At 35.9% G+C, this 14,122-nt stretch overlaps 1 protein-coding gene across 4 annotated transcripts in view; it reads right to left on the reverse strand.

Annotated features, from left to right (window-relative positions):
* The window catches only part of MAP4K3 (mitogen-activated protein kinase kinase kinase kinase 3), a 188,386-nt gene that overhangs the window by 22,344 nt on the left and 151,920 nt on the right, over positions 1–14,122 (reverse strand). For all 4 annotated transcript variants that reach the window (XR_004257220.1, XM_032239391.1, XM_032239393.1 and 1 more), the window contains 5 exons: positions 12,655–12,696; positions 8,482–8,566; positions 6,594–6,673; positions 1,129–1,189; positions 930–1,047 (listed from right to left, as the gene is read on the reverse strand). Coding sequence is in view for 3 of the 4 variants with exons in the window: in XM_032239391.1 (XP_032095282.1) it covers positions 930–1,047; positions 1,129–1,189; positions 6,594–6,673; positions 8,482–8,566; positions 12,655–12,696 (386 nt within the window). In the remaining variant the exon portion in view is untranslated. The remainder of the gene's footprint in view (positions 1–929; positions 1,048–1,128; positions 1,190–6,593; positions 6,674–8,481; positions 8,567–12,654; positions 12,697–14,122) is intronic.

Genomic DNA, 14,122 nt, shown 5'->3' on the forward strand with positions numbered 1-14,122 from the left:
AACAGAGAACAGCACATTGTCAAGGTACTTAAAAATAAAGGTTTTATGTTAGCTGCTTTACAACAGATATTATAAAAAAGAATGGCCATATTATAAAGTCTTTATAAAATACAATATATACCAGAGTTAGAAAATCTTTCAGTCAATAAAGAGGTCCAATATTATAATAAGCAACGAAAGAACAGAGCATAATAAAAAATTATTGTATGCAGAAAAGCAAAACCCCTCAAAACCAATTATCTTCTAATGAAAAACACTGAGACATAGTCTTGCTTTGTTGCCCAGGCTGGAGTGTAGTGGCATGATCACAGCTTACTGAAGCCTTCACCTCCAGGGCTCAAGTGATCCTCCCACTTCAGCCTCCTGAGTAGCTGGAACCACAGGCTCGAGGACCATGTCTGGCTAATTTTTAAAAAAATATTTTTTGTAGAGATGAGGTCTCGCTATGTTGCTCAGTCTGGTCTCAAACTCCTACCCTCAAGCCATCTTCCTGCCTCAGCCTCTCAAAGTATGGGGATTATAGCTACAAGCCACCATGCCAGGTTGCAAAAACATTTTTCAATAAATCATTTTTATTTTCTAGGTATAGAAACTTTACTTTGAGAAAAATTTTATAAAGTTAACACAAATACATATATAAAAAGCAAAGGCAATATATGCAATGAAAATTTATGGCAAAGTACAAGAAAAAAACTAGTTTTAAGAATTAAAAATTCAGAGAAAATATCTGGTGTAATTTCAAAGTATAAAGCAGAAAAATTTTAGAACAAGAGTGTTATCAATAAACACTTGTTAAAATATATTACGTATTATTTTTTCATCATACATGATTTCTATTAACCCAAACTGAGTGCTCTTTCACTTTCTGTAGCATGAATTTATGAGAATGAACTGTTAACATCATATTGCCTCTAAGGATACACTCTTACCTTGGCAGTATTCTGTCAGGGAGTTTGTGTGCTGGAATAGCAACAGGTAACTTTTGCATTTGTCTTGCATAATCAAAAAGCCCTGGTAAATTATGGGAATAAAGCTGAGAAGCTTTACCTACAAAGAAAAACAGATATGACATAAAAGCTAATAACAAATAGTAACAATTGTAAGGTATTTAAAAACTAAAATACTTACCAGATATTGATAGCAAGCAATTGTTCATTACATACAACCATGTACACCTTCGAGGGAATAGCTGATTAAAAAAAGACACAAAATTTACAAAGAATAATACATAATAGAAATGTAAATCTGTACACAGTAATCATGTTAGCTGTCATTATCAATAGGTCAGTTCTTTAAAAAGTAAGTTATTTTCAACAGAAATTAACTTTATCAAGGAGTCAAAACAAGATGATATACATACATACATATTATGTGAGAGAAAAAATAAATTAGCAATGTAATTTTAGCCTAAACATGATATGTTCAGCTCAAGTCTCTCTTATGATTAAGGGCTATGTAAGCCCAAACTATGCAGGGAATAAGAACATTTTCAAATAACATCTATTCTTTTATTCTGGTTCTGTGGTTGTAAGACTCTCCTGTCTACTTCTCCCCAAACATATCTATCTAGGCATAATATGCAATGCATAGCTTCTAGAGTATATGATACAGAAAAAAACGATCATTGTGTAGTGGAACACAGGATACAGAAACACTAGGTATGGAGGGAAAAAAAGGCTGACATAGAATATGATGAAAACTCATAAACATAAAGGAGATACAAATATATAGGAAATTAATTACTAAAATTTAGTACCATAAGAAGTGAGAGGCATCTCTGGAAGCCTGAAAGTGGTCACAATTTATGGCAAAGAAAAGGGAATTTCATGGAACACAATCTATATATTAAAGAAAAAAAAAAAACTACTCTCATTAAGACATTCTGTTATGCCTATCAGTGGTTTTTAAACTGGTCCTTGGACCAGCAGCATCAGCAACACCTGGGCACATGGTAGAAATGTAAATTCTTGGACCTCACCCCAGACCTACTGAAGCAAGAAGTTCTGAAGGAGCACCCAGGAATCTATGGTTTAACCAGACTGCCAAGTAATTCTGGGGCAGACTGAAGTTTGAGAGCCACTGATGTACATTATTAAGCATTCCAATTTAACAACCTTTGTTGCTAGGTTTGCTCTGGCAATTCCTACAATGAATTACTCCCAAACCAACTGAGACGAGAGAAGGGAATACAGAGAATGCAGGGATGAATGGGCAAACACATCAAGGCCTCTAAGGACATTATGGAAACACAGTAATAATAATCGGACTGAATAACTAAAAGAGAAAAGGTAATAATAAAAGGGAGGAGAAACAAAGTAACATCTTAATAAAAATTTTATTTCATTTACTGGGAAAACGTACTTACATAAAATACCCAATTTCTCCAAACATGTAAAATGTGGCATTGCCAATATAGTTTTTTAATTTGTAAAATATGCCTATACCTGTGCCTCAGATAGAGAAGATATCAACATCCATTTCCTACTTTCTGCTTTTCACAAAAAATTCACAACAAAATTGGGACTTCATTGGCTATACTGAAAAAATCAGGCAGAGAAGGGGCAATGACTTATTCCAGGCCACATATCAGTACATGTTATCAAAGTAGCAAGAAACAGATTTTTATTTAATTCAAGTGTTGAACTGGGTTACTTTTCATACAAATATCCACTTAAAAAGTATTTATCAATACCACATCTATGACTTATTATGAAATTATATATTTGCAAATATAAGTGGGTTTGCTTATTTAATATAAACATACATAAAGTAACAGGACAAGACACAAATTCTTTTCCAATTTTTTACATAGGGACAATGAAAAGGTATTTATGTATAGTTTTATTTTGAAAAGTACTGGATTTCATTTTGAATTTCCATTTTTAACAACTTTTAAAACTCTAAAGCTTTACTAGACTTTCAATGATTTCTTCCATTAGCAAGTTAGGTTCTAGGTGAAATAATCAGTTTAATAAAAAAGAAGATAACAGTTAAAAAGGGTAGCTTCTATATTCTGCCTTGGCTCATATATCTGTTTTATCAATGACTCTGTGTGATCTTGGGTAATTTACTGAATCTCTGTCTCAAGTGTTCTTATCTATAAAACAGTATCTGTATCTCACAGGGCTGTATGGTAATTAAACAAGATATTCCTTGTAAAGCAGTTAGAAGAGTGTCTGACACACATAGAATACTGAATAAATGTTAGTTATAAATAATAAAGGCAGATAAAAATTTTAAATCAGGACCCTGCTTTGTGTCATCTTCTCACCTTTCAGAATCTTCCCCTGTCTAGTAGGCTCATTGCCGCTGTTTCTTTCCCCAAAAGTCTAGAGAAAATCAACCTAATCATCAATTTCATAGTAAGATGAAAACATCAGGCTCCACATATACTAATTCTTTACTTGTATAGAAAAAAATGCTTCCTTTAAAGGGCAATGTTTCAAAAAAAATTACTCTAGTAATGTAATTTCAAATGCTAAAGCAACTAAGAAGGGAATTACAGACTGGGGCTATGTGTGGTTGATGGGTGCCTTCTCTTAAGAGTCCTGGCCAGGCCTGGTGGCTAACACCTGTAATCCCAGCACTTGGGGTGGCTAAGGCAGAAGGACTGCTTGAGTCCTGGAGTTCGAGACCAGCCTGCGCAACAAAGTGAAATTCCAGTCTCTACAAAATACCAAAAAATGAGCTGGGCATTGTGGATGTGCCTGTAGTCCCAGCTACCGAGGATGCTGAGGTGGGAAAGTCACTTGAGCCCAGGAGGTCAAGCCTGCAGTGGGCTGTGTTCACGCCACGGCCCACCATCCTGGGTGACAGAATAAAACCCTGTCTCAAAAACGACAACAAATTCTTCAAATTTCTTCTTCAAATTAGGTTGATAAATGCTTACTTCACCTATGCATAAAGTTGGTCTTACGCCTTACAATTAATATTGTTACCAATATTATTTTTGGATTTCTCATTATACCCAAGAAAAATATTACTACCTTTGAATTACTTATTTACTAATTATTATAATTACAAGATCCTTTTCCTCCCTTTCCCTGTTCTTAGGCACTTTTCAGCCATTTCAGTGTATACCATTTCCAGATTAAAAGATTTACAATGTATCATGTAGTTTAGGATCTTGTTAGAAAATCTGATTTAAAAATATGAAGATGAAAATGTTTAGTAATGAATAAATCATTACAGATTTTTTTTTCTACTTTGTTATCAATTTTTTTATTTTTATTTTTATTTTTGAGATGGAGTCTTGCTCCACCATCCAGGCTGGAGGGCAGTGGTGCACTCTCAGCTCACTGCAACCTCTGCCTCCTGAGTTCAAGTGATTCTCCTGTCTCAGCCTCCCAAGTATCGAGGACTTCAGGTGCACACAGCTATGTCCAGCTAATTTTTGTATTTTTAGTAGAGACGGGGTTTCACTTATTGGCCAGGCTGACCTCAGGTGAGGTCAAACACCTGACCTCAGTCACCCGCCTCAGCCTCCCAAAGTGCTAGGATTACAGGCATGAGCCACAACACCAGGCCTTATAATCAATTTATATTGATAAAAGGGAATTAGTTACACATCCTGAAGGAATTCCAAACTCAAGAGGTAGACACCACTGTTATTCTCATTTCACAGTTGAGAAAACTGAAGTTCCTATACTTGCCATGCTACTACGACCAAAGCGAATGTATTTACCATTCTCTTCAAATCAACATATCCTTCAATATACTATACACCCTTTCTGTTACTGTCATGCACCCAGTCACTCAAGTGGAAAACTGGAAGTTAACCTAGACCTCTCCTCAACCTCCATGTTGAATTGGTCATTCAATTAGGCCAATTCTAGATCTTTGCTCTTTCTCTAGGTCCAGCATTTCTCTACAGGAACCATACAACTGGGAGAGAGAATATGGTGAAGTAGTTAAGGGCATGGAATCTGGAGCTAGCTTGTCTAGCCACTGAATAGCTGTGGAATCTTTGGCAAGTTACTAATCCCTTCTGTGCTTTAGTTTTCTTAACTGCAAAATGAGAATAACAATGGTGTCTACCTCTGAGAGGTTTCATGAAGACTAAATATTATAGATTAAGCATTTAAAAACAGTGCCTGACACACAGCTTTATGTAAGTATACTAGCTATTAAGATCATCATCATGATCAGTTTGCAGGTTGTTTCATGTTCCTGACTCCTGGTTACTAAATGGCAAAAGCTTCCCCCACTCATTGTGACACTCAAAAATATCCCCATACTGTGGGAGAAGAGGAGAGAAATGGGGAATGACCACTAATGATTATGGAGGTTCTTTTGGAGATGATGAAAATGTCCTAAAATTGATAGTGGTAATAGATGCACAACCCTGTGAACATACTAAAAACCACTCGATTGTACACTTTAAATGGGTGAATTGTATGATATGTGAATTATATCTCAATAAAACTGTTCACGGTTCCTATACTTGCCATGCTACTTCGCATCTCAATGCCGTCATGCTTATCCTGTCTGTGTGGCAAACTTCTATTCATCATTTAAGGTCCATCTCAAATGCCCCTCTTTCTCATATCTTCACAGGAGGTGCTGGTGACCTCCACCTCTGTGACCAATGTCTTATACTCAATTCATAATATGACATCTAACCCTGAGTGTTGTAGTTACTGGTTTATATGTCTGTTTTCCCTATTAGATCATGAGCTTCTCAAGGGTATGGATTAGGCCTGTGAATATGTCTTCAGTATCTGGTAATTAGAACATACTTCATGAAGGTTTTGTTTTTTCTTTTCTTTCTTTTTTTTTTTTGAGACAGAGTTTCACTCTTGTTTCCCAGGCTAGAGTGAAATGGCATGATCTTGGCTCACTGTAACCTTCTCTTGGATTCAAGTGATTCTCCTGTATAAGCCTTACGAGCAGCTGGGACTATAGGCGCACGCCATCATGCCCAGCTAATTTTTGTATCTTTAGTAGAGACAGGGTTTCACCATGTTGGCCAGGCTGGTCTCAAACTCCTGACCTCAGGTGATATGCCTGCCTTGGCCTCCCAAAGTGTTGGGAATACAGGCATGAACCACTGTGCCCAACCTGAAGAAGGTTTTAAGAATAAAAGAGGTGGGGTGGCTTATACCTGTAAATCCAGCACTTGAGGCCAAGAGTTTGAGACCAGCCTAAGCAACATGGTGAAACCTTGTCTCTACTAAAAACACAAAAATTAGCCAGGCATGGTGGCTCATGTCTGTAATCCCAGCACTTTGGGAGGCCGAGGCAGGCATATCACCTGAGGTCAGGAGTTTGAGACCGGCCTGGCAAACATGGTGAAACCCCGTCTCTACTAAAAACACAAAAATTAGCCAGGCGTGGTGGTGGTGCGTACCTGTAATCCCAGCTACTTGGGAGGCTGAGATACAAAAATTGCTTGAACCTGGAGGCAGAGGTTGCAGTGAGCTGAGATCACACCACTGCACTCCAGCCTGGGCAACAGAGTAAGACTCGGACTCAAAAGAAAAAAAAAAGAATAAAAGCAGCAGCAAATCACGAAACTGAATCTCATTTCTGGTCTAATGTGTACTTACAGTAACTTGAAAATAATAAAAAAGAGAATATACAAAATAACATACCTGTTCCATTGATGTTTCATGAAGTTCATTAAGATTCAGGGTATAAATCCCTTCTTCGGCACCAAAGATCAAGTACTGATCTGAAATAAAAGTAATTCACTGACTGATTTTGGTAAATAAAATATTTTAAAATAGGATTTCTATAATCTAAACTTCCGTAAATATGTATTAACATATAATACAAGAATTACCATGATTTTAAGCAGTGCATACAAAAAAGAGGTTAGATACTTTAGACCCATAAACTGAATTATATGTAAACATTAGCCTCAAAGCAGTGAAGAGAATTTTTATGTAAGGGAGGTTCTGAAGAGTGGCATGGTAGATTCTTCACTCATCAGAGAGTGCTAAGAACTGGCAAAGAATCTGCAGCTCCTTTTTCTAAAACCCCCTTAAGAGAGGATCATGTGCAACTGACATACAGAAATAAAATGAAAGTAGCTGATACAGATTTTAATTGTTTCTACAGAATATTTTTTTCAGAGCTACACTATAAGCACTATAAAAATAACCCAGAATCTGACCACTGTCTATTAAAAAGTTAACTCAAACTTGGATACCTGCTAGGGTACTCAATATCTTCTAAAAGATATGAGAAGCATGGCCATGGTCCAGTCCAATCTTTTTTTTTCCCAAGAGCAAAAGCAGAAGTGGAAATTTATTAAAAAGGCTTTAGAACAGGAAAGAAAGCAAAGAACACTTCAAAGAAATCCAAGCTGGCAACTTGAAGAACAAGTATTCTCAACAGCCCGATCTGTTTTTACGATAATACAGAGTAACAGGTCAAGAACTTTTCTAGATTAAACTGAAGTGTGTTGAGAACAGTACAGAATGCTAAGGGCATTCCTAAAGTGCCCAGCATTTAAGATTTGTACTGGCAGATTCATGGCATAAGATTTGTGGTCAGACAGTACTGGATTGAAACTAACCCTTTCTACCACCAATTGGCTACAAACAATGAATCTCTCTGAATGCCAGTTTCCTTGCCTATGACATAAAAGTACTCAGAAGATTTAGTAAGAATTTGTGTGTGTATATAAAAATGTTCATGTTTAAATGTTCTGTGTGTATCTTATATAGACAGACAGCTATGAAGATTCATATATACAGTGGGAGGACACAGTATATAGTTGGTGCCTAAAGACAACTATTCTAATTACGGCCCCTTTTAAGGTCAGAGATCCTCGAAAGTGGTCATTAAAACCTGGATCTTGTTAAACCCTGGATCCTCAGTAAATTCCTTCAATAACGGCTGTTTCGACAAAAATGAAGCTATTGGCCAGTGGCTCATGTCTGTAATCTCAGTACTTTGGGAAGCTGAGGCAGGACAATTGCTTGAGCCCAGGAGTTTGAGACCAGCCTGGGTAACACAGAGAGATCCCACCTCTATTAAAAATTAAAAAAACAAAAACAAACAAACAAAAAAAACAAAACCAGCCAGGTGCGTGCCTGTAGTCCTAGCTACTTGGGAGGCTGAGGCAGGAGGATTGCCTGAGGTCAGAAGTTTGAGGTTATAGTGAGCCATCATCATGCCACTGCACTCTAGCCTGGGTGGCACAGCAAGACCCTTTCTCTAAAAATAAAAAAAGATACCAGACTACTGTGCAGCAGCAGTAGAAATATTTTTGGAAGAAACTAGGGTGGCATAGAATACTTGGCTTCACTATATTGATATGGTAACTATATAGTGAAATTTTAGTGTCATGTGTCACTTCAAACACTGATAATAGCACAGAGAAACTTATTTACCTTAAAATTTTAAAAAAAAATTACGAGACTTTTTTTTTCCCCCAGAAAGATATTCAGAAAATAAATAAAATCACAAATGCTTTCATGGTCCCAGTTTTAAAAACTTAGAAAGATAACAGATAAAAACATACAGTACTACCTCTTGTATCTGGGTTTATCCATGATGATGCACAGTGAATTTTCAAGGGACACCCATTAAAAACTTTTGAAAAACATGCACCCATCTAGGGAAACAAAGAATAACCAATATGAAACAGTGACAAGTAAGTCTTTAATATATAAAGTGTAATTCTGATTTAAATGTGAGAGACTATCGACAGAAATTGAATTTCACATTACAAAGTGAAACAGGTATGACTGACTTGAAATTCATATATGTGCTTCAACCTCAAAACATATAGACTTTATTTTTTATTTTTTTCAATTGAGCAATCTGATTATTTTCCCTGGTAAGATTCATTGAAAAGCTTAACTCTTTGATGATAATATTACTTATCAAATCCATTTACAAACTTTTCAGATAATAAATATATCATAATGAAATATATCACTTATTTGAGCTTCATATTATGTTGTCAAAGAGTAAAATATTAATTCTGAAATTATCTTTTTAAATATTCAAGGTACAAAAATGTTGACTCAAGTAATCACTTTTACATACTGACAACTTGAGGGAAAAACGGTACAAAAATATTTTTGGTCAGAGAAAATTTCAGTATTTGCCATGTTGGCCTAAATTAAAAGAACAGCATTTGTGCCTCATTTTACAGAAGGAATATCTTCCTCACAAACAAGGAGGTAACGTGTTGAGAGATCACATCACTAGTTGACAATAATGGATTAAAAATACTAACATAATTAAAACATGGGCCTTAAAATTTCCCTTTTAATGATAGAAATCTACCAACCAATATATTTTTAAAGATTTTAGTACCAGAAAAGAACAATTTAGCTTGGCGATACCATCAGGTAGTAGGAGACCAACAGAAACATGCTTTGATGATGTAGAGCAGAAACTGTATCATTTAACTAATGTTAATAACGACCTTTTAAGATAGCTGTGGAAATTTGTATGTTGAGGTACTGCTAACCCCTGGAAACTTAAATGACAAAATGAAGAACAAAACAATCAAGCCAGTTCCCAATATTAAGCGGATTTGTATAGCTGGAGTCTACCCGGCATTCAAAGATAGCTTTTCCCTGTCAAGCTGCAAACCTGAGGTAAGTGTTTTGTCTTATAGTCAAGTGGGAAATTTTGCCCTATTGTATATATATTTATCTGCTATAATATATATGCTATATAATATAGAGTATACTGTATAAATATAGAAAATTATTAAAAAATATTTAAGTACAATTTAAATTACAAATATAAAGTATATATACTTTATAACACATACATTATAATCTGTACTAATCAAAATATAGAATTTAAAGGTAAAAAAGGGCTGGGCGTGGTGGCTTACATCTGTAATCCCAGCAGTTTGGGAGGCTGAGGTGGGTACACTACCTGAAGTCAGGAGTTCAAGACCAGCCTGGCCAATATTGTAAAACCTGTTTCTATAAAAACACAAAAAAATTAGCCAGCCATGGTGGCGGGCACCTGTGGTCCCAGCTACGCGGGGGTCTGGGGTAGGAGAATCACTTGAGCCTGGGAGGCGGAGGTTGCAGTGACCTGAGATGACACCACTGCACTACAGCCTGGGTGACTGAACGATATTCTGTCTCCAAAAAAAAAAAAAGCCAGGTGTGGTGGTTTACACCTATAATCCCAGCACTTTAGGATACTGAAGGAGGCAGATCACTTCAGGCCAGGAGTTCAAGACTAGTCTGGCCAACATGGTAAAACTCCATCTCTACTAAAAGTACAAAAATTAGCCAGGCATGGTAGCTCATGCCTGTAATCCCAGCTGCTTGGGAGGCTGAGGCAGGACAATCATTTGAACCTGGGAAACGGAGGTTGCAATGAGCTGAGATAGTGTCACTGCACTCTAGCCTGGGCAACAGAGTGAGACTCTGTCAAAAAAAAAAAAAGGAACAAAGGGCTAAAAAGTAGAGCTGGCAGGTAAAAAACTAGAAAAGCTATAGACATCTTCTGAACTAGTGCTACTTAAGCTTTTCGATGACAGACTTGTAGCAAAGGAAATGCAGTCCTATCTATAAACTAAAATTACATTAACTTAATACAATTTGAAGCCTAAGAAAAACAGCAATATGACTGTATGATCCAGCAATACCATTACTGGGTCTATATCAAAAAGAAATGAAGCTGGGCACAGCAGCTCCCACCTGTAATCCCAGCACTTTGGGAGGCCAAGGTGGGCAGATCACCTGAGGTCAGGAGTTTAGGACCAGCCTGTCCAACATGGTGAAACCCTGTCTCCACTAAAATTACAAAAAATATTAGCTGGGCGTGGTGACACCCTGTGCAATAGGGTAAGACTTCATCTAAAAAAAGAAAAGAAATAAAATTAGTATGTCAAAAAGATATCTGCACTACCATATTTGTTGCAGCATTATTTGCAAAAGCCAGGATAAGAACTTGACCTAAGTGTCTATTACTGGATGAATGGATTAAAAAAAAAATGGGATAGAGTCAGCCCTCTGTTATCTGTGGATCTGCACATAGATTTAACCAAACTCTGAAAATATTTGGGAGGAGGTGGGGAAGGATGCTTATGTCTGTACTGAACATGTACAGACTTTTTTTCTTGTCACTATTCCCTAAATGATACAGAATAACAATTATTTACATTGTATTAGGCATCATATTTAGAGATGATTTAAAGGGTATAGGAGGATGCATATAGGTTATACACAAATACTATGCCATTTTATATGAGGGACTTGAGCATTCCTGGTATCCCCAGAGGGGTGCTGGAACCAATTCCCCATGGGTACTGAGGAACAACTGTATATATTCCCTATGGGATGCTATTCAGCCTTAAAAAAGAAGAAAATCCTATCATTTTTTGACAACTAGAGATATCTTTCTATGTCAAATAAACCAGGCACAGAAAGACAAATGATACATTATATATATATATATATATATATATATATATATATATATATATCTCATTTATATGTACAGTATCTAAAAAAGTTGAACCACCATACAGAGTAAAATGGTGGTTACCAGAAGCTGGGGGATGAGGGGTTGAGGAGATGTTGGTCAAAAGACATAAAACTTCAGTTAGGAGGAGTAAGTTCAAGAGGTATACTGTACATCATGGTGACTACAGTAAGTAACAATATATCACATATTTGAAAATTACTAACAGAGTAGATTTTTAAGTGCTTTTGCCACATACAAAAAAAAAGTGAGTTAATGTATATGTTAAATAGCTTGATTCAGCCATTCTATAACATATTCATACATCACAAAATCATGTTGTATACCAAAATATGTACAATTTTTACTTGTCAATTAAAAAAATAAGTCAGAAAGAGAGAAAGAAAGAAAGACAGCAGGGTCTAATTTAACAACAAAACTCTAAAACAAGCCAGATTATACGACAGGACATCTAAATTGTGGCTAGAGTTGAGTGGAGTTTTGTGATCTTGGTGACTATGTTCCTTGGGTCTGTTTTACTGCTGGACAAAACAAGAGGCTTGGGCCAGATGGTCCTTCACTGCTCCTTTTCATTTTAAAATTCTGTGTTCTTGATAATTGGCTGGGTGAGGTGGCTCACTCTTGTAATCCTAGCACTTTGGGAGGCTGAGGTGGGTGGATCGTTTGAGCCCAGGAGTTTGAGATCAGCCTGGGAAACACGGCAAAACCCCATCTCTGTGAAAAATACAAAAGTTAGCCAGGCATGGTGGCACATGCCTGTGGTCTCAGATACTAAGGAGGCTGAAGTGGGAGGTTTGCTTAAGCCTTGGAAGTCGAGGTTTCAGTGAGCCATGATAGTGCCACTGCACTCCAGTTTAGTGAAAGAGCAAGACCATGTCTCAAAAAAAAAAAAAAATTTTCATAACTCAAAAAATGTCAGAAAAAATGTCCTATCTACATTTTGTACTTCTAGTATGACCAAGGGCCTTTTTCCCATTTCTCCAAAAATAGCTGCAAATAAGATACAGATACATTTTAGAATCAAGGAGCTTTAAAATGTATAATTTATAATTTATTCTGAAAAGCTACTTTTTAGATGTAATCAAATAATATTTAAACTAGCAATCTTAGAGATTTTTTTTTCAGTAATGACGGTTCTTTCAAACAGACAAAAAAAACCTAAGCAAAGATAACACATACAAGTGACTGTCATTGTACTTAGCTTGAAACTTAGCCTATTTCATATTTAGTACTTACATGCACTTTAGGTGTTGGAGGAAGACCATTACTAATAGGCTTCTAGAAAAATAACACATGTATGATTACACTTTTTTGGCTGCTGTTTGGCATAACAATACTGTAATTCAAACACATTTATCCAAATAAAATACATGAACACATTCTTTGTAAAACAAAATGTTACAGTTAAGGCTGAAGTTCCCTATAATTCTTTTACAATGCACATATTTCTAGCACTTGCCCCAGAAAAACTAGTTTGGTGTAAAACCTTCCAAATCTTTCTCTAGGGAATGAGATAAACTTATGTAATCATATGGCTTTCCAGACTTTTTTGGTATATATGTAAATACATGTTCCCATGGAAAATAATGTTTTTGTGTGTGTTTAAAATAGTTATACACTATTTGCTTATTCTTAGCCTTAAAATTGGACAGTAATCCATATAGGTCATACAGATTTAGTTCATTTGTTTTAACTGCAGCACAGCATACTTTATTTAGCTATTCCTTAAACATTATTGGGTATTTGGATTATGTCAATATTTTACTATGACATGAATGCTGACATAAACATTCCTGCATATACCTACTTACACACTGTATGAGTGCATTTTTTTAATGGGTATACTGTGAGAAGTATACCACAGTATGGGAATACTGAGAAACTATTGGTACACAGGGTCTGTACCTTTTACATTTTAGTGGATACTGACTGTCAAACTGCTTTTCAGAGTGTACATATCACATCACACCCACCAGCAATGTATGAGAGTTCCTGGTTCTTTCCAGTCTCACAGCAATATCACCAAACTGATTAATAAAAAACCTTTTCTCATGTGTTCCTCATTAATTTGCATGCCTCTGACTGCTAAGAAGATTAAGAATCTTTTTAAAGACAGTGTTCATTTGCTATCTGTATTTCCTCTTTTGTGAATTCTTTTCCCATTTTTTAACTGAGTTATCTTTTCTCATATTTATTTGTTGGAGCTTTTAAAAACATATTCTAGATTGCAGTATTTTATCTGTTATATATGTAACAGTTTCTCCTCATGTGTAGATAATCTTCACCATGTTTACAACGTGTTTTGCGTATTAAAGTTCTAAATTTTGATGAATTCAAATGTATTACTCATTGGTTAGAATATACAAGCAATTATAAGGAGAAGAAATGTTACACATTGGCTCACCCACACTATCCTGAAAAATGCCAGATATTTCTCCAAGGGGCCACATTCTTGAGTATATGAACTGTCCCCTGAGAGGAAACCCCTGGGTATACTTTAAACAGGAATTTTATGACAGTCTAGATTTCTTTCAAGGTTAATCTCAGTAACATCATTTTAAGGAATGACATAATTTTTCCCTAGAGCTGCTATACATCAGAGTCACTTAAACAAGGAGATGAAAATTAATAAAAAAGCTACTGTTAATTGATTTCTCATCTATAACACAAAAATATAACATTTCTGAAATTAAGATGATATATT

Source organism: Sapajus apella, unplaced genomic scaffold (assembly GCF_009761245.1).
Source record: "Sapajus apella isolate SASKATOON/1434 unplaced genomic scaffold, GSC_monkey_1.0 scaffold44, whole genome shotgun sequence".
NCBI lineage: Eukaryota > Metazoa > Chordata > Mammalia > Primates > Cebidae > Sapajus > Sapajus apella.